The 26,540-nt window shown below is 38.5% G+C and overlaps 1 protein-coding gene across 5 annotated transcripts in view; it reads right to left on the reverse strand.

Annotated features, from left to right (window-relative positions):
* The window catches only part of NVL (nuclear VCP like), a 110,316-nt gene that overhangs the window by 80,019 nt on the left and 3,757 nt on the right, over nucleotides 1-26,540 (reverse strand). For 3 of the 5 annotated variants that reach the window (XR_012330053.1, XR_012330052.1, XM_019920489.3), the window contains exons 2-12: nucleotides 26,425-26,498; nucleotides 24,612-24,664; nucleotides 24,426-24,525; nucleotides 20,610-20,667; nucleotides 19,579-19,851; nucleotides 16,798-16,930; nucleotides 16,528-16,604; nucleotides 15,866-16,000; nucleotides 13,781-13,882; nucleotides 10,587-10,704; nucleotides 5,089-5,233 (exon numbers count right to left, since the gene is read on the reverse strand). Coding sequence is in view for 3 of the 5 variants with exons in the window: in XM_019920489.3 (XP_019776048.2) it covers nucleotides 5,089-5,233; nucleotides 10,587-10,704; nucleotides 13,781-13,882; nucleotides 15,866-16,000; nucleotides 16,528-16,604; nucleotides 16,798-16,930; nucleotides 19,579-19,851; nucleotides 20,610-20,667; nucleotides 24,426-24,525; nucleotides 24,612-24,664; nucleotides 26,425-26,498 (1,268 nt within the window). In the remaining 2 variants the exon portion in view is untranslated. Of the gene's footprint in view, nucleotides 1-5,088; nucleotides 5,234-10,586; nucleotides 10,705-13,780; nucleotides 13,883-15,865; nucleotides 16,001-16,527; nucleotides 16,605-16,797; nucleotides 16,931-19,578; nucleotides 19,852-20,609; nucleotides 20,668-22,979; nucleotides 22,984-24,425; nucleotides 24,526-24,611; nucleotides 24,665-26,424; nucleotides 26,499-26,540 lie in introns of those variants that run through there. The other 2 variants (XM_073800746.1, XM_073800748.1) reach the window with 2 other exon arrangements.

Below are 26,540 nucleotides of genomic sequence, written 5' to 3' on the forward strand. Positions count from 1 at the left end.
TTCTCTTCATTTTCCCAATGCTTCTGGCTGCTCTTCCTACATCCTGAGCCTGTTAGCCTCTTCGGGCCTGTCCCAGAACCTCTGACATGTTCTCTTCACACTCTCTCTGGACAATCTCATCTACTTTCTTAACTCCAACTGCCATCAATACATTGATGATTCCTAAATGTTGGCTTCTGTGGAGATCCAGACTCATTTGTCCAATTGCCAACTTGACATCTCTACTTGGACATCCTGTGATTGCCTCTAAAGTCCATCTATCCCTAAATCCTCTTCTAAAATCTGCTTATCCTCCAGTATTTCCCACCCCTTAAGCACCTGAAAACCATCAGGTGCTTAAGCGAGAAGTCTGGGAATATTTCCCTCTTGTTCATAGCCCCCACCTCTCCACACATATATTCTATTGATAAACATAACTTATTGATTCCACTTCCTAAATGTCTCCAGTTATCTCGATTTGCACTCCCACCTCTTTAAGCCCACCCACCATTGCCTCTGGATATCACAACAGCTCCCTCACTGGGCTACCACAACCCATCTTGCTCTCCTGTCATTCCTTATTCACACTGCAGCTACAGCGACCTTCTCAAAACAAAAATCTGTTTCTATCACTGTCCTGCTTAATTTAATTGCTTCCTACCACTTAGAGAATAAGTCCAAAACCCTTACCAAGGTATCTGTGAGCTGGATTCTGTACACCTCTGCAGCCTTTCCACATCCTATCTCTACTTCTATAGCCATATTCTTCTTCCAGTTCCCTGGACACACTGAGCTCTCAGTCACCTTAGGGCCTTTACACATGCTATTCCTACCAATACTCTCATCACTCTCACCATGTGATCAGTTGCTATTTATTCTTTGAGTCTCAGCTTCCTCAGAGACACCTTTAAGAACCTAAGAACCGCCAGACCGGGACTTCCCTGGTGGTCAAGTGGCTAAGACTCCGCCCTCCCAATGCAGGGGGCCTGGGTTCGATTCCTGGTCAGGGAACTAGAGTCTGCATGCCACAACTAAGACCAGGTGCAGCCAAATAAACAACAAATAAATTAAAAAAAACATTATATTAAATTAAATTTAAAAAAAAAAGAGAACCTCCAGACCATGTTAGCTTTGCCTGATATATATATCCTCCCTAAGATCCTGTCTTTGTCTTTTTGTACTCATCACACTTCTGATTATTTAAAGTGGTGACTGAAGTGCCAACCATTGTGTCTCCTTGGTAAACAACAGATGCTTAAATATTTCTTCAATTAATGACTTCCTAAGAATTATTATTTCTAAGAACTATTGATAAAATAAACACTGATGTAATTCTATTAATATATTAATTCTATTTATATAATTTCCCCATCTTAGAATTTAACTCATTAACATCTGCATATAATAATATAACTAGTTTGCTTCTGCCTTCAGAGCTAGACAAAAGTATAAAAATAAGAAAACTGTATTCTGCCTTTGTCAAAGACTCAATCAGAAATACTCTTCCGGGACTTCCCTGGTGGTCCAGTGGTTTAGACTCTGCGCTCCCAATGCAGTGGGCCCCGGTTCAATTCCTGGTCAGCGAACTAAGATCCCACATACGGCAACTAAGCCCACCACACCACAACTACTGAGCCCGCGCACTGCAACTAGAGAAGCCTGTGCACTGCAACAAAGAGCCCGAGAGCCCCAACAAAGACCCAGCGCAGCCAAAATAAATTAATTAATTTTTTAAAACTATTAAAAAAAAGAAAGAAAAAGAGAGGCACACTTCCTTAGGAGAGGAAATTAGTGTTTAATGGGTATGGAGTTTCAGTTTTGTAAGAAAGAAAAAGTTCTAGAGATTCACTACAATGTGAGTATACATAACACTACCGAACTGTACTCTTAAAAATGGTTAAGGGCTTCCCTGGTGGCGCAGTGGTTGAGAGTCCGCCTGCCAATGCAGGGGGCGCAGGTTTGTGCCCCGGTCTGGGAGGATCCCACATGCCGCGGAGCAGCTGGGCCCGTGAGCCATGGCTGCTGGGCCTGGGCGTCCGGAGCCTGTGCTCCGCAGCGGGAGGGGCCACAGCTGTGAGAGGCCACAGCTGTGAGAGGCCCGCGTACCCCCCCCAAAAAAAAAAAGGTTAAGATAGCAAAGTTTGTGTTTTTTTACCACAAAAAATTAAAAAAAACACAAAACTTCTTCCTTAAAAAATTCTACCTCACAATTATATTCAAGAGCTATCTTCTTTCAGGCTTGACCTTGCTCTTCCCAATTGGCCTTAAACATAGTAAACATTTAATACCCCTCTTTAGTCTCAGAAAAATTCTTCCCCTAGCCGTCTAAGACTTAGCTAGACGATTACAGCCTACATAAAACACCAATGTATGCCTATAGAATTTACTTTCTGAATCTAAAATGGAGTTTGAACAAACCAACAAAACGCAATCATAAATAACTGTAGATACCAGAAACAGATGGATTTTATTTATTAAGTACAAAAGAAAAGGTACCTTTAGAGGAGAGAACTCTGACAAATTTTTCAAGTGATCAAACTTAACATCAACAACGATACAAACTGACACTACGAACTTCCTGAAATGTTCTGAGACACCTCACCATGAATGTAGCATTCTTGCTCAAAATATTTAAACCAAATCTAATCGTGAAAAAGCAATCAGACAAATTTAAGTTGTAGAGTGATCTACAAAAGACTTATCTAGACAATTCAAAAATGTCGATGTCATGAAAGTACTCTCTCCCCCAAAAAGGCAGATTTCAAGGAGATTAAAGGGACATGCCAACTACATAGCAGGTTTACTCTTTATTGAATCTAGGGTAAAAATAAAGCTAAACAAAATGAAAGATTAAAGGTACAATGGACAGTTTTGGGGCAACTGGGAAAATTAGAATAGATTGTGTATTAAATAATATCATTGTCAGTGTTAAATTGCTTTAGTATGGAAAATGGTATGATAGTTACACAGGAGAAGTATTTACAGCTAAAGTGTCATGATGTCTTCAACTATCCTTCAAATGGGCTGGCAAAAAAAATAAAATAGGGCTTCCCTGGTGGCACAGCGGTTGAGAGTCCACCTGCCGATGCAGGGAACACGGGTTCGTGCCCCGGTCCGGGAGGATCCCACATGCCGCGGAGCGGCTAGGCCCGTGAGCCATGACCGCTGAGCCTGCGCATCTGCGCCTGTGCTCCACAACGGGAGAGGCCACAACAGTGAGAGGCCCGCGTACCGCAAAAAATAAAATAAATAAATAAAATTAAAAAAAAATAAAACATACACGCACACACAAATATATGACATTTTGTGTTTTTTTGGGGTTTTTTTTGTGGTATGCAGGCCTCTCACTGTTGTGGCCTCTCCAGTTGCGGAGCACAGGCGCCAGACGCGCAGGCTCAGCGGCATGTGGGATCCTCCCGGACCAGGGCATGAACCCGTGTCCCCTGCATCGGCAGGCAGACTCTCAACCACTGTGTCACCAGGGAAGCCCTGACGTTTTTATATACAGAGTGAAAGTAAATATGGTAAAATGTTAACAAGTGGTAAATTCAGCTAAAGGACAGATATTTATTGTATTATTTTTTCAACTTTTCCGTAGGCTTGAAAATTTTCAAAACATGGCTATCTAGGAAAGCCCTTTAAGAACTTTGTTGATGATGGAATAGTGATCAATGGACAAAGGATTTTATCTAGCAGGGATGATGGGCTCTACTGTGTCTATGTTTCTACCATTAAGTTTGGCACTTAATCAAAAAAAGGCTTGATAAAGGATACAGGCCTTACTTCTCTTTCTGTACTGTAAGCATCCTGAAAGCAAGGACTTACAATTTTTTATATTCCTCATATTACCTACCCCAGTGGTATATACATATACTATATGCTCAATACATGTTTGCTGAATAAATACAAACAACTTAAATACTAAATAATATTATTTTGCTGTGGGTATAAACATGTTAGTAAAGAAACCTGAATGGTTGAGTAACTATTTAAAGATTATATATGTGAGAATGCAATGAGCATAACTATAGATGACACTGAATACAACAGCTTAAGAAGAAAATGTCAATGAATGAAAAGTTGAAGTCACATTAATCACTGGGAAGAAGGTAAGGATGACCTGTTCCTTTCGAATGCTTTCTCCTGTCCAAAGTGTCTTCTGATCACTTTTATGTCCTGCATTCATGAAGTCTCCTGTCCTTCACCTCTTCCCTTCTCCACTGTCCCCTAAACTATCCTTTCACTACATACCACTTTCTCTAAAAGCCACTGGCAATCGTGTACAGCAATTCAGTGTCTAACTTAAGCCGAAAGTCATTGTAAATACGGTATTTCAGGGCTTCCCTGGTGGCACAGTGATTAAGAATCCGAGACGCCACCACGATTAGAAGCCTGCGCACCGCAATGGAGAGTAGCCCCTGCTCACCGCAACTAGAAAAAGTCCACGCACAGCAACAAAGACCCAACTCAGCTAAAAAAAAAAAAAAAAAAAAAAAAAAAAAATACGGTACTTCAGCACATTACTAGATTTTCTTTACTCCACTGCCTGAACAGTGCCTCCCAAGATATTTTTGTTACTGAGATATTAGTGGGTGTTTCTTTGCTCTATGGACATTCAACCCAATTACTAGGAAAGGTTGGTCCTAGAGCAAACAGACAGCTTTCAACTTTCTGGCTACCATTTAATTATTTGTCAGGGAACCTGTGACCTTAGGCAGATAAGTGCAACAAGTTAAAATACTTGTTAAACTCAGATTCAGCCTGCATGTGGACCAGTGAGCACTATTCCATAGCTCTAGACACTCTCCCTAGGCTGATCGGCCACCTAAAAAACACAAGACACTGTTAATAAGACCAGATAAATGAGTATGGATACATAAGTCCAATATCACTACTGAAAAAAGCAGCCTGAAACAACTGCCGTATTAATGAGTAAATTGTTTTCTTAAGCATTAATTTAATGTGGGCTTTTTCCTTTCCAAATCAATTTCACTGACACATAAAGAGAGAGAGAAAGAAAAGGCTACATCATATTTCTCAACCCTCATTTTCAAAGCATTCAGTTCAGATGATGTAGTGGCATATAAACTTCATTCTCTAAGAGTATACCTTTCCCTGGATGCTTCATCTGGGATACCTAGGCATATCTCTCGGTCGAACCTTCCTGCACGTCTCAAAGCAGGGTCTAAGGAGTCTGGTCGGTTAGTAGCTCCGATGACTAGGACCCGAGCTGTAGCGGCCATGTCATTCAGATCTAGTAAGAACCAGACACAGGATGAGTGGTGAACAAGACACTTGACATTAAGGATAATAATGCTTACACAAGTCATTTACATGGTTAGAGAGAGAGTATTACACACTGATAGCAATATATATATATATATATATATGTATATAAAACTAATATTCACTAAATGTCTAGTATGGTAAAGATGTAAGGAAAATACAAACTTTGTCCTCAAGCAGCTCAATCTATTTGAAGCACAGTAAGCATAAACAAAGCACCACAGTGATACGATGGAAGATATGAATTCAGACTGAGGAATCAGGGAGAACTTAGGGAGAAGGTAACATTCTAGAAAAGGCTTGAAGGGTAAATAGGATATTGATAAGCTGAAACATAGGTTAATGCAATTTTACATGGAAGAAATGGAATGAGCGAAAAGCACAGAGGTACAAACAGGTGTGGCATGTTAAGACAAGGTGAGTGGTCCACCAATAGGGAGCCTTGGCAAGACAGAGTAGTATGTATCTCAAAACAGACTCACGGCACTGAGATCAGGGAATACAATATAGTCTCCAGTTGCTCTGGCCTAATCCAGATACAGATTTTTATTAATGGACAGAATGCAGGGCCTAAAGTGTATTTTCCACAAGTATTATTTCTCTCAACTGAACCAGGGGTGACTAGCAGAGAGTCTGAGGTTACACCGCCTCACAGGTAACTAAGTCCTCTATCAGCCAAGTAGTGAGGAATTTAGAGTATATTCTTTTGCCAACAGGAAGCCATGAAAGGTTCCTCTGGTAACATTTGTATTTTAGAAAGATAATTCTAATAATAATTTTGAATCGAGTAAAGAGGAATAAATGCAAAAAGAGTTTGTTGTGATTTGAATACAATAATCAGGTGAGAGATGAGTGAAGGCAGGAACATAGGAGATGAAAACGAAAAGCCCAGTTTAAGGTCCAAGTTGTAGATAGAATCAAAAGCACTAAGCAAATGATTCAATGTGAAGGCGGAAGAGAAGGAAGAGACAAAGACAACTCAGTTTGGATGCTGTTAACTTAAATATGGAATACAGGAGGGAGGTCAGACATGCAGAAAGGGCCACAGGGGAAGCCAGTGGAGCTCTGGACACACCGAATGTGAGGGCACGTGGGACAGTCACCTGCAAGTATCTGACAGGCAGCTGCGAAGATGGGTTGCAAGCCTACCAGAAATGAAGATTAGAGATGTAATTTGACGGTTTTTCAATGCACTGAACAGGAGATTGTTGGGAAGTGGCGAGGGCAAGAAGAAAAGAAGATCAAGTGTAAATGCTTATGGGATATCTTTCTTTAAGGGATGGAGAAAAGGAGGCAAGTAAATGAAGGAAAGCAGTAGGGAGTTGTCAGAGAACAGAAGGACAGAGTGTTACTCAAGCCAAGTGTGATAACAACGACAAGGACAAGGTGATCACAGTATCAAATGCTCTCAACCACCACCAGTAACACTCACTGGGTGCTCACCCCGCGCCAGGAACTACTCTAGGTACAATCGCTACCCCCAGATAACAACTGTAAGAGGTGGGTTCAGAGGGGTGAGGGCTAAGAGCAAACCAAAAGATGTGGCCAACGGTGATCATCAACGGGTTTTCTATGACTGTTTCAGTGGAATGGTAGAGGCAGAGAGACAACTGTAGGGGTGGGGTTACAGAATAGAACTGAAATAGAAACATATTTAATTGGCAGTGACTATTCTTTGGATAAATTTGGATTGAAAAGAAAAGAGGCATAAGGTATACGTTTGAGCGAGACAAAAAGCTCTTTAATATTTTTTGAAAACTGAATAAAAGGAATCAGCTTAAAAAAGAGACTCACGCTACAAGAGGAGATCCCTGAACAAGCAGAACTACTTTACAGAAAACGAGGTGACACCTCAGAATTGACGTAGCACCACAAGCTACAAACTTGCAGTCACAGGAAGATGTTCCTATGCTGAACCCTCCCTGCACTAATGCTGGTATAGAGCCAAAGCTGTTCCACTGCTGATTCAGGGATGCTTTCCGTCTCACAGCTAAAACAATGACCAAGGGTAGGAGTCTGCTTCCTTTTTCTAGTTCACGTTGCTCAGACACTACAGTCTTGGTGATATGCTCTGAACATAGCAAGGGTTAATAACAGAATTCAACAAGAACAATCATGGAAATCTGTTAAATCTTCAGTAATGAAAATATCCTTCCACAGGAAGTCAATACTTAGTAACACAAGTGCTGTTTCAAAAGCTAGAAAGATAAAAATCAGACCCTAGCTAGGATTGGCCACTTACTACAAGATAAATCCCATTCTTTTTCTCACTTTTAGAGGATCTGATCATTTTAAATTGAAGTTACATTAGTCAAAAGTATGAATTTCTGATTATTAAAAAAATGAAGTTTTACTTGTTTTTACACAGAGTAAAAAAAAACAAAAACAAAAACTAGTTAATGTGTTTCTGGGATAATAGCTCTCATAAATAAAGTATTTGTGGTAGCTCATTAATTGCATATGTATAAATAAACATCTGGATTCTGGCCTATGCTTTGCTAATGACTCACTGTATGTATCTGGCCCTTAGCTCTCTGTGCATCAGTTTCCTCATAAACAAATGATGATATTTTAAGATCCTTCGCAGATCTTAATAATTAGAATTATGTCTGAGTTTAAGTTTTTAAAATTAGGTGAAATTCGTTTTTTTTAAGTGGTCTCCTTAATTATCTTGTTCATATTAATTTACCTAAAAGTGTTAACTTCTTACAATTTCAGATTTATAAACTCTGATTTAATAATAAGGTTTTACAAAATTCTCAAACCGTAGGGAAAAAAATGACCACATGGTACAGGCTATTTGGGGCGAGAGAAAGAAACAAGTCCCCATAAAACCGAGTTCCTCCACTGAGTTTATGATTAACATCTCTATGCAAAACTTTATTCCGTTTCTTGTCCCACCCCTGTTCCCCTCAGGATTAAGGAGTATCAAAGAAAAGGGAGAACTGAGAGTGAGCAGGACTCTGCAGAGCCCTCCTGCGTACAAGCCCCTCTGTGTCCTCTGCTTCTTGTTTGGCCTTTGCCGAGTTCTAAAAAGTGAACCCAAGCAGCTAACAATTACAACAACAGAGTCACAGGACTCATAGTTCCTCCAGAAGGGATATATAGATAACAATCTGACGCATACCTTTCAGTGGTTCTACAGAAACTAAGACCCTCCACCCAGTGGACGATGGTAACTACATGCTGACCACAAGCACAGAGCCCCCAGACTGGCTGGTGATTAAAATTCCCAAAACATCACCCTGTTACCTTTCCACCAACCAATCAGAAAAATGCCCAGGAGCTGATCATGTACCCTGAGACCCTCCCCTAATATCACCTTTAAAAAACCTTGCCTGAAAGCATCAGGACTTCAGGTCTTTTAAGCATTAGCTGCCTACTCTCCTTGCTTGGTGCCCTGCAATAAACACTGTGCTTTCCTTCACCACAACCCATGTCAGTAAACTGGCTTTGCTGGGCATTGGGCAACTGGATCCAAGTTCAGTTCAGTAAAAGGATGACTATGTAAGTTGAATTATTTACTGTTTTCCTTACTTTGGTTTATAAAGGGGAAACTTAAAACACACAAAGACACACCAAAAATCCCAACAGGGCTTTCAGTAATGTTCTAGTAATAAGTAGTCTGCTTAATTCCTGTACTTGTTCATTTTTCCACATTTTAGTATCTCTGAAATCAGAATGCTTATACTATCAATGTGATAAGCGTTATGTCATACTTTGATTGGTGTTTTGCCATTTTCCTTCTCAGAGGTACATAAAATAATGGTGTATCTTATAACTGATAACAAATTAGCTTCAATAAAATAATGATAATTCACAACACAGTCCTGGGACTTCCCTGGTGGTGCAGCGGTTAAGAATCCGCCTGCCAGTGCAGGGGACAAGGGTTCGAGTCCTGGTTCGGGAAGATCCCACATGCCGCGGAGCAAGTAAGCCCGTGCGCCACAACTGCTGAGCCTGCGCTCTAAAGCCTGCAAGCCACAACTACTGAGCCCACGTGCCACAACTACCAAAGCCCACTTGCCTAGAACCCGTGCTCCACAACAAGAGAAGCCACCGCAATGAGAAGCCCGCGCCCCACAACGAAGAGTAGCCCCCGCTCGCCGCAACTAGAGAAAGCCCGCATGCAGCAATGAAGACCCAATGCAGCCAAAAATAAATAAATGAATAAATTAATTAAAAAAAAAAGAATTGATGCAGATATTTAAAAAAAAGAACATAGTCCTTAAAACATGGCAAGAAAATTTTACATAAAAATAAAACAGCAGAATAAGCAATCTACAACCTAGCATCCCAAGGAATGCAAAATATGTATTACTTCAAATTTTCTTATGTACATAAAACATGCTATTTCACAGTAGGTAAGATTTAGTTCCAAAAGTTCTACTCGTGCTGAGTCCTTTCCTCCAAATTTGTATCCAAAAACCATTAAACAAAATTGAAAAACAAATTACAGATAGGAAGTAATTGCAGTATATTTAACAAAAGATTTGTTTCCATAGTATATTAAAGTATAATATTCACTCAATTTTTTTTAAAAATTCAATAGAACAATGGGAAAAGGATGAGAAAAGGGACTTTGTAAATAATATGAACAGCCAAAAAAGTATGGAAAGATGATCTACATCAATGGTAATCAGGGAAATGCAAATTACAACAAAGATACCAATTTTCATCCTTCAGACTGGCAAAAATTAAAACAATTCAATGTTGTGAAGGATCTGGAGAAAGAGTGATTCTCGTATAGCGCCGGTAAAGATGTAAATGGCAGTCTTTTTGGAAGGCAATTTGCCATTTCCTATAAAAATTTTAAATGTACACTCTTTAACCATTGCTTCGTCTTAGAAAAATACATGTGTATCAAAAAGGACCATTTAAGGATATTCCCTACAACTTGTTGTAAAGCAAAAACCAAAACAACTTGACTATCCATCAAAATGGAAATATTTAAGTACAATGTGATAAATTTATCCTAAAGGATACCAAGCAGCAATTAAAAAGAGGTAGATACAAATGCATTAAAGTGGCAACATTTCCAAGAAATATTAAGATACAAAGAGCAGGTTATAGAATAGTGTGTATGGTGCAATCAGAGTATTGTAAAAAGCAAAACAATGTTACTGTATTTATACAGTGTGTGTTAATGCATTAAAAATAACTGTAAGATATACTCCAAAAATTAACGATGCAATCTTTTATGAAAAGAAAAGATTTCTGCTTTTACTCTTTTATGCTACTTGAATGTTTCATATCTTCACATCTTACACTAAAAAAAGAAAATTCATTTTCTTAAAATGAATTCATTATTTCAAACTGACCGTCCATGCAGGTTAGGAGCTGGGCTACAATTCTTCGTTCCATATCTTTTGAAGCAACTTCTCTTTTGGGGGTAATAGCATCAATTTCATCAATAAAAAGGATACATGGTGCATTTGACTAGAAATAAGAATATCACAAAAATACAATCATAAATGTATTCCCTGTACTGCAGCATAGTTAAGTATATACATTTTTTCAATCTTAAAGTTCAAGGATCATTCACCAAAAGAATAACCCTAAAGAAGGCAGTTCACAGTGATTTACTTCTGATTTTTATCTGACTTAGGAGAACTGAAAGGATTAAAAGAGAACAGTAAGAGACTACATATAGGATAACACATTTATAGTCTTCTTATCAATCCATGTTCTGTGATGATAAAACTACTGAAATTCTTTCGTAAATTAGGCACATTTGCTATGTTCTGAAATTTAAAAATAGTAAGTTTATAAATTTTAAACTAGAAAAACTAAGTTCACTACAAACGTTTCATGAATGTTCCTACCAACATAAAAACATCCAAGCTTTTCCCTAGAATCTGCTATAAGAGGAATTTAGGAAGCACCAGAGGCTTTGCTTTTATTTTTTTTATTGTGGTACCATCTTAACCATTTTAAGTGTATGCTTTAGTGGCATTAAATACGTTTACGTTGTTTTCATCATCCCCAACTGAAAATACCAGAGGCTTAGTTTGAAGACTACATTGAGTAAGAAAGGAGGCTAAAGTTCCAATACATTCAATGTGGACAACGATCACCTTCAGTCTTTTTTTAAACATAAACTAGATAGAGTTCAGAGAGAGTTAAGTTAAGATACAATATAAGCAACAACTACCTGGAATAGTCAAATTCACAGAGGCGGAAAGTAGCACAGCAGTTGCCAGGGGCTAGGGGCAGGGGAAAATGAAAAGTTAGTGATTACTGGGTACAGAGTTTCAGCTTGGGAAGATGGAAAGTTCTGGAGATGGATGGGGTGATGGTCACATAACAATATGAGTGTGCTTAATGCCACCAAACTGTAAAAATGTTTAAAATGGCACGTTTTATGTTAAATATATTTTACCACAATAAAAAACAAACAGATTAAGAATCAGTTAAAATGAGAAATTTAAATAAAAAGATGTAGATTTACAATCTAAAGCACAGCTCATCCTTAGTTATTTAGTTAGGAGCGACACTGATTATGCTAAGAGTCAGACTGCCAGCCTGGCTAAGATATCTAAAAAGTGTGTGAACCACTGCATTTTAAAGGGAAAGAAATTTGGCCTGCCACTAGCTGCCTCTCTTTCCAATCCTCTTCATGATAATGTTTGCAAAGGAGAACCTCTGACTGCTCGACACATTACCCAGTTACAAAAGAGTAAAGTTACAGACAGCAAAGGTCTCAGAAAGCAAGGGCAATAGTATTTGTCAATGTTCTGGAAAACTGAATGAGAAAAAAAGGAAAAAAGAATAAATGATGGTCATCAGAATTTAGCCTAAAGCAAGCATGTAGTTTTCAACAAAGAACGATTTGATCTGATTTTACCTTTTTGTTCTCTGATTCACACATACCTTATTGTACTGACTTTCATCAGGAAACAGGGGGTCCAGGAAAGAGGGGAGCTAGACCATACATTTACTGAGCATCTGCTGTTAGGCATAGTACCAGCTCAGTACTGGTTCGAGAGAGATATAAACACACAACTAACAAACTAATTTTGCCCTTTGTCTCTTTTATCCTCATTCATCATTGTGTTTACCATAAACACGAAAGTTATTACTTGTCTTCCAGCTGTGTGCCAATTAACAATCAAATCAAGCTCATTTTGGAAAACAGGTAACACCTGAAAGAATTTAGCTTTGCTCTGCACAGTACCCTTCCCACCCTTCCTCTGCACCTTCCTTGTGCATCCACAGCTTTTCCAATGACAGTCTATGTTTAAGTCACAGGAAACATCCTGACCAGGCTCACCTGTGTGAATAACTGCAGGAAGGAAAAAATCAACACATCCCTTCTGGGGTCTGACCAGAACCAGGACTTTACCTCTTCCCCATTTTAGAATAAAAGAAGCCTTCTTTTACGTTGGCTGGCTTTCCAAATAAAGTCTCTATTCCTTGCTCCAACAACTTGTCTCCCCATTTACTGGCCTACGGCAGCAAACAATACTAGCTTGGACTAGGTAACGAATTTTGCTACATTCTTGCCATTTAAAAAAACATTTTCAAGTACTGATAAAATACACTTTCTCTTCTAATTTCCCATCAGCTTTGCATTTCAGATGCATTGGCCATGTTCACCAGGCCCTATATAATTGGGGTGCAAATGATGACAACATAAATTTAAACTTTTTGCTATTTTTTAGTTTTCAACCAGTGATGACTAGTGACTGCTCAAGTGAGCACGTCATAGCTAACATTTTTGGCTTTTGCTGTGTGCTAAACACTACATTAAAGATTTTATATGAACCCTCTCATTTAATACAATCAACAACCTCATGAGATTTAAGTAGTATTATTAACAGTTTACTAGTAAGGAAACTAAGGGTTAGAGTGGTTAAATCTCTTGCCCAAGATTACACAATTAGTATGTGGTGGCATAAGGAACTGAACCCATGTTTCTGACTTGAGAGTACATTTAACCATAACACTACACTGAAGATAAAACTTTCATGAGATACAAATGTCATCTTCCTCATAAGTTCTTAAGCATCCAAATTTTGATAACATGAATTATAATCAGAATAATATCCAATCTGTAATTTCTCTGGTAACAGAATTTTCTTTTCACAGCTTCAATTATACAAATAGAGAAGAGTTTATCCTGGCATGTCCATGGGTGCTTTTATAATGTGATAATCCTTAAATGTTAAAAATGTTCACACTGCTTACAGGTTGTTCGGTCAAACCTACGTTAAAGAAAGTAAAAGTGAAAAAAGTATCACAAAGAAAATCTCCTTTCAGCATATCGCTATTGGGTATGACAGCCCAGAACTTCTCACCAATTACGTTATTTTCAGATTAAACAGATTATTTTATCCAACAGTCTATGTTAGTTAATCTACTTTAAACATTTAGCCACCATGAGTAACAAACTACCATGTTTAGAAAAGAATGGCCAGTGAACAGGTTAACAAATACCAGCGTTAGAGAAAATAGGATCTTCCACGTAGCCTTATATTTGAACACCTAAAATTAGAGCCATTAGCTGACTCACCACAGCTTGTTCAAATAGCTCTCTCAGCTTCTGTTCCGATTCTCCAGATACTCCAGATACAATCTCTGTAGCAGCTACTTTCAATATTGGAAGGTCAAGTTCCTATGCACAAATATATAAAAGAATGACCAAATTGTCAAATTTTCACTTCCCTACTTTTTCCTCACTCAGTCCCTCTCTCAAAATTACATTTTATAAATGACCAATTTTCTGAGGAACCTCATCTTGTGTTGGTCCAATGAAAAATATTACCTAAAAATCTAAAATTTAATCCAAACACTTTGACTGGATACCTTTTTTTTTTTTGATGATAGAGAAATGGTTTATTCTTTTTTTTTTACAATGGTGCGTTAGTTTCTGCTTTATAACAAAGTGAATCAGTTATACATATATATATGTTCCCATATCTCTTCCCTCTTGCGTCTCCCTCCCTATTCCACCCCTCCAGGCGGTCACAAAGCACCGAGATGATCTCCCTGTGCTATGAGGCTGCTTCCCACTAGCTATCTACCTTACGTTTGGTAGTGTATATATGTCCATGCCTCTCTCTCGCTTTGTCACAGCTTACCCTTCCTCCTCCCCATATCCTCAAGTCCATTCTCTAGTATGTCTGTGTCTTTATTCCTGTCTTACCCCTAGGTTCTTCATGACACTTTTTTTTTCTTAAATTCCATATATATGTGTTAGCATACGGTATTTGTCTTTCTCTTTCTGACTTACTTCACTCTGTATGACAGACTCTAGGTCTATCCACCCCATTACAAATAGCTCAATTTCGTTTCTTTTTATGGCTGAGTAATATTCCATCGTATATATGTGCCACATCTTCTTTATGACTGGATACCTTCTACTTGTTTTTACTCTGTAGATATCACTATAAAACTGTTATTATCTCTTCTGAATAAAGGGTCTTGAATCTTAAGAAATATGTTTGCCCCCACTTAGAGCTGAGCCAAAACAACTTCATCTGTTATTTATCTGCTGGAAAGGAAATAGCAGGGGGGTGTGACACAGTGGTCTCCCACACACCCCACCGGCGTTTCTCCCTCCCTGAACCCACAGAAATAGCCAGTTACTAGTCAGAGGAGGCAGGTTCTTAAAGTAAAGGAAGAGAAACTACCACCGTCCCACCAATACAGATGGCAGCAACCCTGCCTAAACCCTACTATTCTTCTGGCTATCTTGAAATTTCACTTCCTCAATGATATTCTCTTTGATCCTAACTCTTAACTTGGCTTAAGACAACATACCAACAACATACCACATAGCATTCTACACCTGTGTCTCCCACTCACTCACTGTAATTGTAATCATGAGCAACATTTATTTGTGTGAAAGACTGTTTAATGTCTGTCTCTCATTTGATTGAAAAACTCCTTAAAGATAACAACCGAGTTTGTTTTACTTATCACTATATTTCAATGTCTGGCATGCAGCAGTCACACAAAAGATTTATTCAATAAATGAATAAATGAGGTAAATCAATCAAGTTCTCCTATAAAAATAATTTGCTTTCATAGAGCACTATCTGTTAATGATTGGCATTGTATGCTATTCTTCAAACTGAAGTTACTTGGACATTTTGCATTTTACCATCCAACACAGTTTCCAAGAAATCTGATAGGACTAAAATTAAGATTGCTTTTTATTTTGCCAAGTGAGTACCTAGTATCACCATTTTAGAAAAGATATTTTAACACTAAAAAGGATAAAAACATGACTCTGAATGGAAATTCTGAATATTTAGTTCTATGGACAATACAATCTTCAGTTTTCTTATTTTACTGCTCTTGAGAACCACTGGCTTAAAGAGAAAGAGAAGTGACTAAAATGTAAACTGTGTGGTTAAAAAAAGAGTTGTTTACAGCTGTATTATTTTGCTTCCCACCCAACCCCTGCCATATAAATAACTGGATACATTAAAACAGCATCTCACACATAGCAGCATGAAAAGAGGTAAAAAAATGAAGAAAGGATCAGTCCTCCTGAGAATATGCCAAGTGTGGTTCAAGGTGACCAAAGAGAAAAAATAAAAACGAGTAACAACAAAAATTACAAAAGCAAACAAGTGTCAGCAAACCTCACCCCAGCAATTGCATGTGCAAGCAACGTCTTCCCACAGCCCGGTGGTCCATGAAGAAGAACTCCGCGTGGGGGTATGACGCCCAGGTGGTGGTACACCTCTGGGTGACGCATGTGTATGAGCATCTTGCAGATCTCCTGTTAGGGAATAAATAGGAACGATGATCTTCACAGCCCCAAAGAGAAAGGATCAATGTGTAATGAAAGGACCTATTCTTTGGAGCAGCAAAGTACAGTAGACAGAGAATAGGCGTTAGGCTTACACCTGAGAATCCCAGCTCTAGTACCTGTGCTGTGACTTTAGCAATACCCTCTCTGAGCTTCCATTTCCTAAGCTGTAATAATATCTACCTTGCAAATACAATGAATAGTAACTAGATTGTAACTGAAACAAACACCAAAAAATAGTAACTTTTACAACTGTTAAAGTAATACTCCTTATAAAGCATGTATCTTATGTACACTATAATTAAAATGGTGAAAAAAGTTGAAGACATGTTTCTTTTATCCCTCACTACCCTGAAGAGTACAGCCAGGCTTGCCCTTCTCACCTTCCTGGCTTTCTTTTCTATACTCAGTTCCTATTAGATAAAAAGAGAAAGGCTTTGTTTGAATAACTGATTGGCCATATCCATCTAAGGTAGAAATTCTGAATTTGAACTAACTTTTAATGTCGTATCATTGCCTCCAACATCTTCAAACTTCACCTTGGAGATCTGCAATTCTAGCCCCCTGGCTTTAGCTGGTAAACAAAAAAGGAGGTGAAAGGATTAGTGATTCAGTAGCAAATCAGAACTATATTGAATAATCTTTAAGTAAACAATTCTAGTAAATGTCTCTGCACACAGAAGGTCCCCCATGCAAAATAGCTTGGAATCATGATGCCTCTCTCAGAGCAAACACAGCTGCCACCACCCACAAGACTGGCATCTCACCTTTCTTTAGCAGGACAGCCTCTATTTCTCCATCTACTTCCTGAAGATCTTCTTTCTTCCTTTTGCCTCTTTTGCTGTTTAGCCTGCCTTTTCTTTTTTTATTACTCTCCAGAAGAGAAGAATCTTTTGAATTCTGGGGGTGGGGTGGGGGGGAGAAGGAAATTTAAATGTGCCATGCTTGGAATTATAATGCCAATATATTTTTTTAAAAGATGGGCATTATTAAAAAAATCATTCCTGCCCTAGCACTTTCACCTGTTAGCTATTCCCAACCTATTTGCTTAAGGCTGATCTCTGCTGGGGATGTCCTTTTCCATAGCCTTAATTCTCATTTTATATCCTAACATTTGAAAACCTCCTTTCCTGATTCTTCTAATTAGAATTAATCTCTTCTTCACACTCAGAACACTAAATTTGCAACTGTAGTACAGCCTACCACAGTCGGCATTGTATTTGAGTGACTCACCTGTCTATGTCTCCGTCACTGAATTGTGTGCTTCTGGAGTTGGAGTTAAGACACTAACGTTCATCTTTTATTTCTCACTGAGCCTTTTACACAGTTGGTGTTCATTTGATGTCTGATCAATCACTAAATTAAATATGATGACAGAGCTGCTCTGACAGCCGTAAAACAGTATAATTCAACATAAGGGTCAAGTTTTTCCCTTGACCTTGCCAACGATAATAATGTTCTTTAGAGACAAATGACTAAAGTAAATAGATTTGGAAAAGGCCCACTAATAATTCAAAAGGGGAGGGGAGAGGTTTTGCCAAATCAAAGGGCTTGGTGCTTGAAAACCACTTAGAGCAGCATCATCCGACAGAAATATAATACCAACCACATATGTAATTTTAAATATTCTAGTAGCCACATTTAAAAAAGGAAAAAAGAAACAAGGGAAAATAATTTTGGAGGGAAATTAATAATCTATTTTATTTAACCAAATATATTCAAAACATTATTATTTCAACATATAGTCAGTATAAAAATTATTGAGATGTTTTACATTGTTTTTGTAAAACATTGTAGTAAGTCGTCAAAGTCCAATGGATACTTCATGCTTACTGCACATCTCAAGTCAGACACTAAATTTTCATGGGAAATACTTTGTATTTAGATTTGTATTTAGATTTTATAAAATTTACAGCTGAAAAAGTAGAAGTTATTCTAAGTATACTTAGAAGTTTTCTAATAACTGAACTATTAGTTTTTAAATTTAAATTAAAAACTCAGTTCCTCATTTGCACTAACCGCATTTCAAAGGCTCAACAGCCACATGTAGCTAATATCTCCCACACTGGACAGCAAGCCCCAGAGCACAGACAGCCACTCTACCGGGAGACAGATTACCTTAAACCCCCTCTTTGCCATGCATTAAAAGAATCAGGTAGGAATGATGTCCAGGGGACTTCCCTGGTGGTCCAGTGGGCAAGACTCCATGCTCCAGTGCAGGGAGCCCGGGTTCAATCCCTGGTCGGGGAACTAGATCCCACACACGTGCCACAACTAAGAGTCTGCATGCCGCAACTAAGAAGTCCGCATGCCACAACTAAAGATCCCACATACTGTAACTAAGACCCGGTGCAGCCAAAATAAATAAATTAATTTAAAAAAAAAGAATTATGTCCAATTATGCTAGCTTTGTGATAATCCATCAAGCTTTACTTTTCTTTATATATGGTATATTTCAATTTAAAAAGATAAAAAAAAGTGTCTACTTATTTTGTCCATTTTCATAGTGTACCCATTTATGTCATTAATCCCTCAAGGGATTAATAAGTAATTTTTTAAGTACTTTAAAAAAAAAAGAAATAAAGCAGGGTTAGGAAACAAAGTATCCAATGATGTGCTAGTTTACATGTCAGGGAAGGCCTTTCTCCGAAGATTACATGTGAAAAGAGATGTGAAGAAATGATGGAGTGAGCCACAGGAATCTCAGGAAAGATGTTCTAAACAGAAAGTACAAGTATGAATGCCCCAAGTGAGAGAAGGTTTGGTATATTCTTTCTTTTTTAAAAATAAATAAATTTATTTATTTATTTATGGCTGCGTTGGGTCTCTGTCGCCGTGCGCGGGCTTTCTCTAGCTGTGGCAAGTGGGGGCTACTCTTTGTTGTGGGCTTCTCTTGCTGCAGAGCACAGGCTCTAGGCACACGGGCTTCAGTAGTTGTGGCTTGTGGGCTCTAGAGCACAAGTTCAGTAGTTGTGGCACACGGGCTTAGCTGCTCCGTGGCATGTGGGATCTTCCCGGAGCAGGGCTCGAACCCGTGTCCCCTGCATTGGCAGGCGGATTCTTAACCACTGTGCCACCAGGGAAGTCCCCTGGTTGGTATATTCTAGAAACAGCCCAGCTGTGGCTGAAGCAACGCTGGGAGGTGGGGGAGGAGGGCAGCAGGGCAGCCAAATCATATAGGGCTTTCCTGGCAACTGCAAGATCTCTGACCGTAGAATGAATGAAGCCACTGGAGAGTTTTTAATAAAAGAATGACAATGATCGGACTTAACTTGTAAAAAAGTTATCTCTGTGTGAAGAATAAACTAGGGGAACAAGAATGGAAGCAGACTCCAGTTGGAAGGTTATTTCAATAGTTAAGGAAAGAGAGAGTAGAGGCTTGGACTAGGATGAAAATGATGACGGTAGTGGGAAGTGATCAACTTCTACATGTATCTCAAAGTTCCTAAGTCTTTTACAAAACATAAGAATCTGCCTGATATTACGTTCAATGAAAAGGGTATAATGTGCTCCAACTACGTGGGGCTAAAATTCCACTATAAAAATACCTCTATCTCAGAGATCGGCTTCTTATCATTACTTTTCTCATCTGATAGGTCTGAGAAAAAACTGTCTTTCTTCCCACCCGGGGTTTTGTCAATAAACCATCCTCCTTCAGAACCTCTGGCAGGGGTCTTCAAACGAATGGAGCCTGTTTTGGAAGTTATCCGTGGTGTTGAAATCGTGGTTTCTCTTCGCTCCATGTCAGGAGTACTTGAAACAGAATCAGGATTTCCTTTCCGGTATAAGGAGAGCAGGGAACTGTTCATCTGATTTGCTGACTGTAGAAACATGATTTTAGCATAAATTACTCAATAGGTACTCATGAAAGTTTGATTACCTATATTAAGAAGCTTTCTACTTTTTCCTCTCAACACCTCTTCTCAAAACAACTGCAGTCAGAAAATACAGGTGTTTACAATAGGATAATTCACAAACATTTACTATTCAAAAAGATGTACCCCCTCCACTCCAAGTTAATGTACAAATTCATAATTAGCAGTTAAATAAAACCAAATAAGAATGGTTGTTTTTAAAAAATATAATAGAATGAAATATAATGAAAATGAGTTGGATCAAATATCAATTCAAAACTGGATCAAATATAACAGTATCATCATGACTTAGTTAATAAATTCAAAAGCTTAATTATCAATGGAAAAAAAAAGAAAATTATAAATAATTTCACATATTATTCCCATACTTCCCTTTAATCCAAGCCTATTTATTGTCAATGCCAGCTCTTTGGCAGAAAAGGTATTCTTTTCTCCATTTTTACTATTAATTGCCCGTTCTTTTCTTGTCTGCCCATATTTCTGGCCATCCTCTTCCCTTCTTTCCACTATGTAATAGGCTATACACACAAATACTGGAAGGATGGCCAATCCAAGGGTTCATCAAGGCTGTACACAGAAATATTCAATTATTTACTGATGAAGATGTTCAAAGTCTCTTATTCTATTCCTTATTGATCTTTTCTAAGAAGGATTCATAATGATTTTTAAAAAATCAAAGTTGGTCCATTAAATATCTGACTTACCTGTGGATCTGGGTAATCTTCCATATTTGAATCATCATCAGAATAGCTTTCATTATACCTCAGTAAAACGAAGAAAAGAAACATTGTAAAGGCTTTTCTCCCACATCCCAAAAAAATTACTTCCCAAAACAAGAAAATATACTGAGGCAAAATACTATGGTAGTGAGAGTCCAGGCTTTGCAATCAGAGAAATCTGGATTCAAAATCCAGCTTTACTAGCTTCTAGCTTCTAGAAGTTACTAGCTTCTACTTAACCTCTCTGAGCCTCAGCTTCCTTATCTATAAAATGGAGAAAATAAATAATGTCTATCTCACTGGCTTAACAGAGGATTAAATGAAAGCTTGCAAAGTCCTTAGCACATAGTAAACGCTTAATAAATTGTGGTTATCTTTATTCTAGCAAAGTGACATACAAATTCCTATCAGATCCAAGGGTCTCATTTAGGAACGTGAGATGCCAGTAGAAGAAATATTCCAGCAAGCCATGATAAAGCAGTTTGAGTAACAAATTCAACAGGACCAAGCCATGTAACCAAATGCAACTTCTCCAAGTCCATTCATGAGAAATGAAGGTACAAAGAGTTTTTCATATAATACGGCCAAAAACAACTATAAATCCTAGTAACTACAAACTGAAGTTGCAATCTCAGTTCATTATAACTGACAGCTGATATCTAATAGCTTCAAGTAACTTCAGGACTCTGTTACCATTTAATATAGTTTCTTTAGAAAATAAACAAGAAATGGACCTTTCCTAAGTAAAAAGATTTATATAAATTCTACGCCCACCTTTATAATTAAAACATGAATTCTTTTTTATTCATTAAATTCAATTAGTATAATCTGGGGCATTTCTAGTCAAGTTAAAAAAGGTGGATTATTCAAATACTTGGAAAAAAAAAGTTTTGCTCTACAATTCATGCCCTACAAATAAAATTAATTATAAGTTAACAAAATTAATTATAAAGAGTTAAATGAAATACCATAGAGACACAAGAAAAATGTATAGGTAATTATTCTATACACTCTTGTGACAGAGGTCTTTCTAAGTACATCAGCATAAACAAACCATAAAGAAATAGGTAGAAAGACTTGACTAGGTAAAGATGCAAAACTCCTCTAATTAAAAGATGCCATAAACAAAAATAAAAGGCAAATGGCAAACTGTGACAAGCATTTGTAATACATAGAAAAAGAGGTGCTATTTTATACAAAGAGCTCTGACAACTAATAAGGAAAATTCAAATAGCTCTCAGATGAGAGATAAAACCCATAAACAAGAAATTCACAAAGGAAACATGAAACAATCAAAAAACTTAACCTCACTAGTTTTCAAAAAATTACAAATAAAAATAATACAATCAATTTTTTTGCCCATAAAACTGGCAAAAATCGGGACTTCCCTGGTGGCACAGTGGACAAGACTTCGCGCTCCCAATGCAGGGGGCCCAGGTTTGATCCCTGGTCTGGGAAGATCCCACATGCCGTGGAGCAACTAAGCCTCTGCGCCACAACTACTGAGCCCATGTGCCACAACTACTGAAGCCCGCGCCTAGAGCCCATGCTCTGCAGTAAGAGAAGCCACCGCAAAGAGAAGCACGCACACCACGACAAAGGGTAGGCCCTGCCTGCCGCAACTAGAGAAAGCCCACTCACAGCAATGAAGACCCAATGCAGCCAAAAAGTAAATAAATAAATTTATTTTAAAAAAAATTAAATATATAAAAAGAATACTATATTAGAACCAAGTAGGGTTTATCCCAAGAAGGCAAGACTGGCTTAACACTCAAAAATCAATGTAATTCACCAAATTAATAAGGGGAGAAAGCCAATAATAAAATCTTTCAATACCTGCATAAAAAGCATTAGACAAATGTTATACCCATTCATGATAAAAACTCTGAGCAAACTAGGAATATTAGGAAATTTTCTCAATCTGATAAAGGGTACCTATTTAAAAAACCTACAGCTAACATTATACTTACAGGCTATCTAAAGTTAAAAACTGACCATACCAAATGTTGGTAATATGTGGAACTAGTGGAACTCTCACATACTGCTGATATAAATGTAAAATGGCACAAACACTTTGGAAACAGTCTGGCAGTTTCTTATAAAGTTAAATATGCAGTTACCAGGTGACTCAGCTATTCCACTCTCAGGTATTTACGAAGGGAAATGAAAACACTTTCCACACAAATTCCTGGACATAAGTTATCACAGTAGCTTTATCTGTAATAACCAAAAAGTAGAAACAACCCAACTGTCCAACAGCAGGTAGATGGGTAAAAAAATAGTGGCATATACATACATACAGAGCAATAAAAAGCAATGAAATATTGATACACACAACGTTGATAAGCCTCAAAATCATTATCCTGAAAGAATCCAAATTTTTAAAGTACATACTCTATGATTCCATTTATATAAAATTCTAGAAAATGTAAACATATAGTGACAGAAAGCAAATCAACGGCTGTCTCGGAACAGGGATGCAAGGAGAAACAAATTGCAAGTGGGCAAAAAAAACCCTGTGAGGTTGGATATGTTCAGTAACTTGCTTATGGTGATGGTTTAATGAGTATATACACATGTCAAAACCCAACAAATTGTACATTTTAAAAATGTACAGCTTAGGACTTCCCTGGTGGCGCAGTGGTTTAGAATCTGCCTGCCAATGCAGGGGACACAGGTTCGAGGCCTGGTCTGGGAAGATCCCACATGCCTCAGAGCAACTAAGCCCGTGTGCCACAACTACTGAAGCCCACGTGCCTACAGCCCGTGCTCCGCAACAAGAGAAGCCACCGCACTGAGAAGCCCGCGCACCACAATGAAGAGTAGCCCTGCTCGCCGCAACTAGAGAAAGCCCACGCACAGCAACCAAGACCCAGCGCAGCAAAAAATAAATAAATAAAATTTTAAAAAAAGAGTAAAGGAACTTAAAAAAAAAAGTACAGCTTACTGTATGTCAATTTTACTGCAACACAGTCATAAAAAACTCAACAATATCACTGCTTTTTTTTTTTTTTGCAGTACGCAGGCCTCTCACCGTCACAGCCTCTCCCGTTGCGGAGCAACAGGCTCCGGACGCACAGGCCCAGCGGCCATGGCTCATGGGCCCAGCCACTCCGCGGCACGTGGGATCCTCCTGGACCGGGGCACGAACCCATGTCCCCTGCATCGGCAGGCGGACCCCCAACCACTGCACCACCAGGGAAGCCCCAACAATATTACTTCTTAAACACAAAATTAATTGGCACCTTTTTATGTACGTGGCATTGTATTAGGGCAGAGAAAAAGAGAGCTAATGAGACAGTTCTGTTAGTAACACAAACACGTAAACAAATACTCTCAATATAATATGATAGACATGCTACACTAAATATCTATAACTAGGAGTTAAGGAAATGCTGAGAAAGGAGGAGTCCAAAAAGGCGTGAAAAAGCAATAACATAGCCTTTTGAAAGCTGACTCCTGCAGAAACTAACACACCATTGTAAAGCAATTATACTCCAATAAAGATGTTATAACCCCCCCACCCCAAAAAAGAAAGCTAACTCTTGAAAGCTGAATGAAAGTTCCAAAAGGGGTAATGAACACTCCAGCTACAGAAAACCACCCACACAAAGGCACAAAGAAAGAAGCTGACCTCTCTGGGGAACAGTGAGCATTCAGTGGTCTGAGGTAAAAGTCTGGACAGGTAAGTATCATGCTGGGCCTCACTGGCAATGAAGAGCCACTGAAGTTTTACAAGTAGAAATGTAACGTGATCAGGTTCATGTTTTAGGAAAAATGTCTCCATTCTATAATCCTTACTCATTATCCTCTTCACCGTGTCTTGCTCTTTTAGCCAGATGTTCATCTTCTAATTCTGGTAGATCCTTAAGTTCCTTCTCACTACTAATTATGCTAAATACTGAAACGAAAAGAAAAATGCCATGAGCTAAAACAATTCTTTCTATGACTTTATTAATAATGCAGCTCTAACACCAAAAGACTCACCTTTTTCTACCTGAATCCTAAAAGCATTTCTTTTTCTTCGACCATAGTCTATACTGAAAAACATAACCAGAAGTTTAGTACAGTGGTCTCCACCAATATTTTCCCATTAAGCTCAATCTAAATTGAGAATATAAATTTGCTCTCATATATATATATTTATATAATTATGTCACTGTATTCACACTGAATATATAATTATGTCACTGTATTCACACTGACCATAAACCTATTTTCAAACAACTTCTGAGTTTATATTTTTACAACTGTGTAATTTTTCTAGATTAGAAATAGGGTTATAGCAGCAGCAACATTGCCAGCTTGTACTGAAGAAGACAGAGAAGGGATGAAATGAAGGAAGGCCACTGGACTTCTTGGATTCCACAGGGCAGGCCAAAAGAGGAATGCAGCTGCGACACATTTATCCTTCAAAAAAAGGAAAGAATGACTACAAAGGAGGCTCCGAAGGTGTCAGGGTTGCCACTGATACCACGCGACCAGAGGACACAGGTCCAGGGAGAGGCACAGTCTCCCACTCGGTTCCAAATGGCAGGGCAGTCATCCCAGTGAGCCCACAGGACAGAGCACTGAGTCAAAGAGGATTATTCTTAAAGTTTAGTGGAATTTCCCCTGCTAGGTTTCGGACTTCCTTGAGACCATGACCCCTTTCTTCTTCCCAATTTCCCCGCTCTGGAATGAGAATGTCTATCGTATGCCTGTCCCATCATCATATTTTGGGAACAGATAACTTGTTGCCTGACTTCACAAGTTCACAGCTGGAGAGGAATTTCGCCTCAGGAGGAATCATACTTCCAGTCACACTCATACCTGAGTTAGATGATATTCAGATGAGACTGTGGATTTAGAGTTGATGTTGAAATTGGTTAAGACTTCCAGGGCCGCTGGGATGGAGGGAGTATATGTGCAAACAATAAAGACATGAATGTGGGGGGCAAGAGGGCAGAGTGTTATGGGCTCAACTGTGTCCCTCCAAAATTCGTATGTTTTAAGTCCTAACCCCCAGCACCTCAGGATGTGACTGCATTTGGAGGCATGGCCTTTTAAGAGGTAAATAAGGTAAAATGAAGTCATATGGGTGGGCCCTAATCCAACATGACTGGTGTCTTTATAAAAATAAGAGATTAGGATACAGACACACAGAGGAAAGACCATGTAAAGACACAGGGAGAAGACAGCCACCTGTAAGCCAGGGAGAGAGCTCGAAAGAAACCAACCCTGACAATGCCTAGATCATGGACTTGGAGCCTCCACAACATTAGGAAATAAAATTTCTGTTGTTCAAGCCACCTACTCTGTGATACTTTCTTACAGCAGCCTTAGCAAACTAATATACAGACTAAGGAAGTCAAGAAAATAGAAATAGTGAAATACACAAAGCAGAGACAATTAGAGAGGCAACAGAGCAGAAGAAGTGGGATTAGAGGCACAAAAGGAGGATTTAATCTTCAGTGGAAAGACTACTCAAAGACTACTACACATTTTTAGATAGTCAGGAGACTGAGGGAGATCATGCCTAACGGTTTTAATTTTTTAATGAAGCAGGAAAAGCAGTATACTCCTGACCAGAGAGTCGTGTGCTAAACATAAGAAGCAGCCATTCTCCTTAGCAACAAGGACGGCTCCTTACACATCACAAGTGCTTGATAAATGTTTGTATAGATAAACTGAATTCTAAACGTATGGACTGGTGAACTACTGCCAGCGGCTATTAATATCGGTTGGAAATTTAGGCAGGATGTAAACTTTAAAAATGGTAGGAAAGAAAAGCAAGAATCTGGAGACTACATTTCTTTACCTGTACATTCTTTGTAAATCGGATGCTAAGACTCCAGTGTCCACATATTTGCCACATCGGTTACTGGTGAGGTACTAAAACAGAAAACATGATAAATACAAGACAATAGTTCAAAC

This window comes from Tursiops truncatus, chromosome 1 (assembly GCF_011762595.2).
Source record: "Tursiops truncatus isolate mTurTru1 chromosome 1, mTurTru1.mat.Y, whole genome shotgun sequence".
NCBI classification, from domain to species: Eukaryota; Metazoa; Chordata; class Mammalia; order Artiodactyla; family Delphinidae; genus Tursiops; species Tursiops truncatus.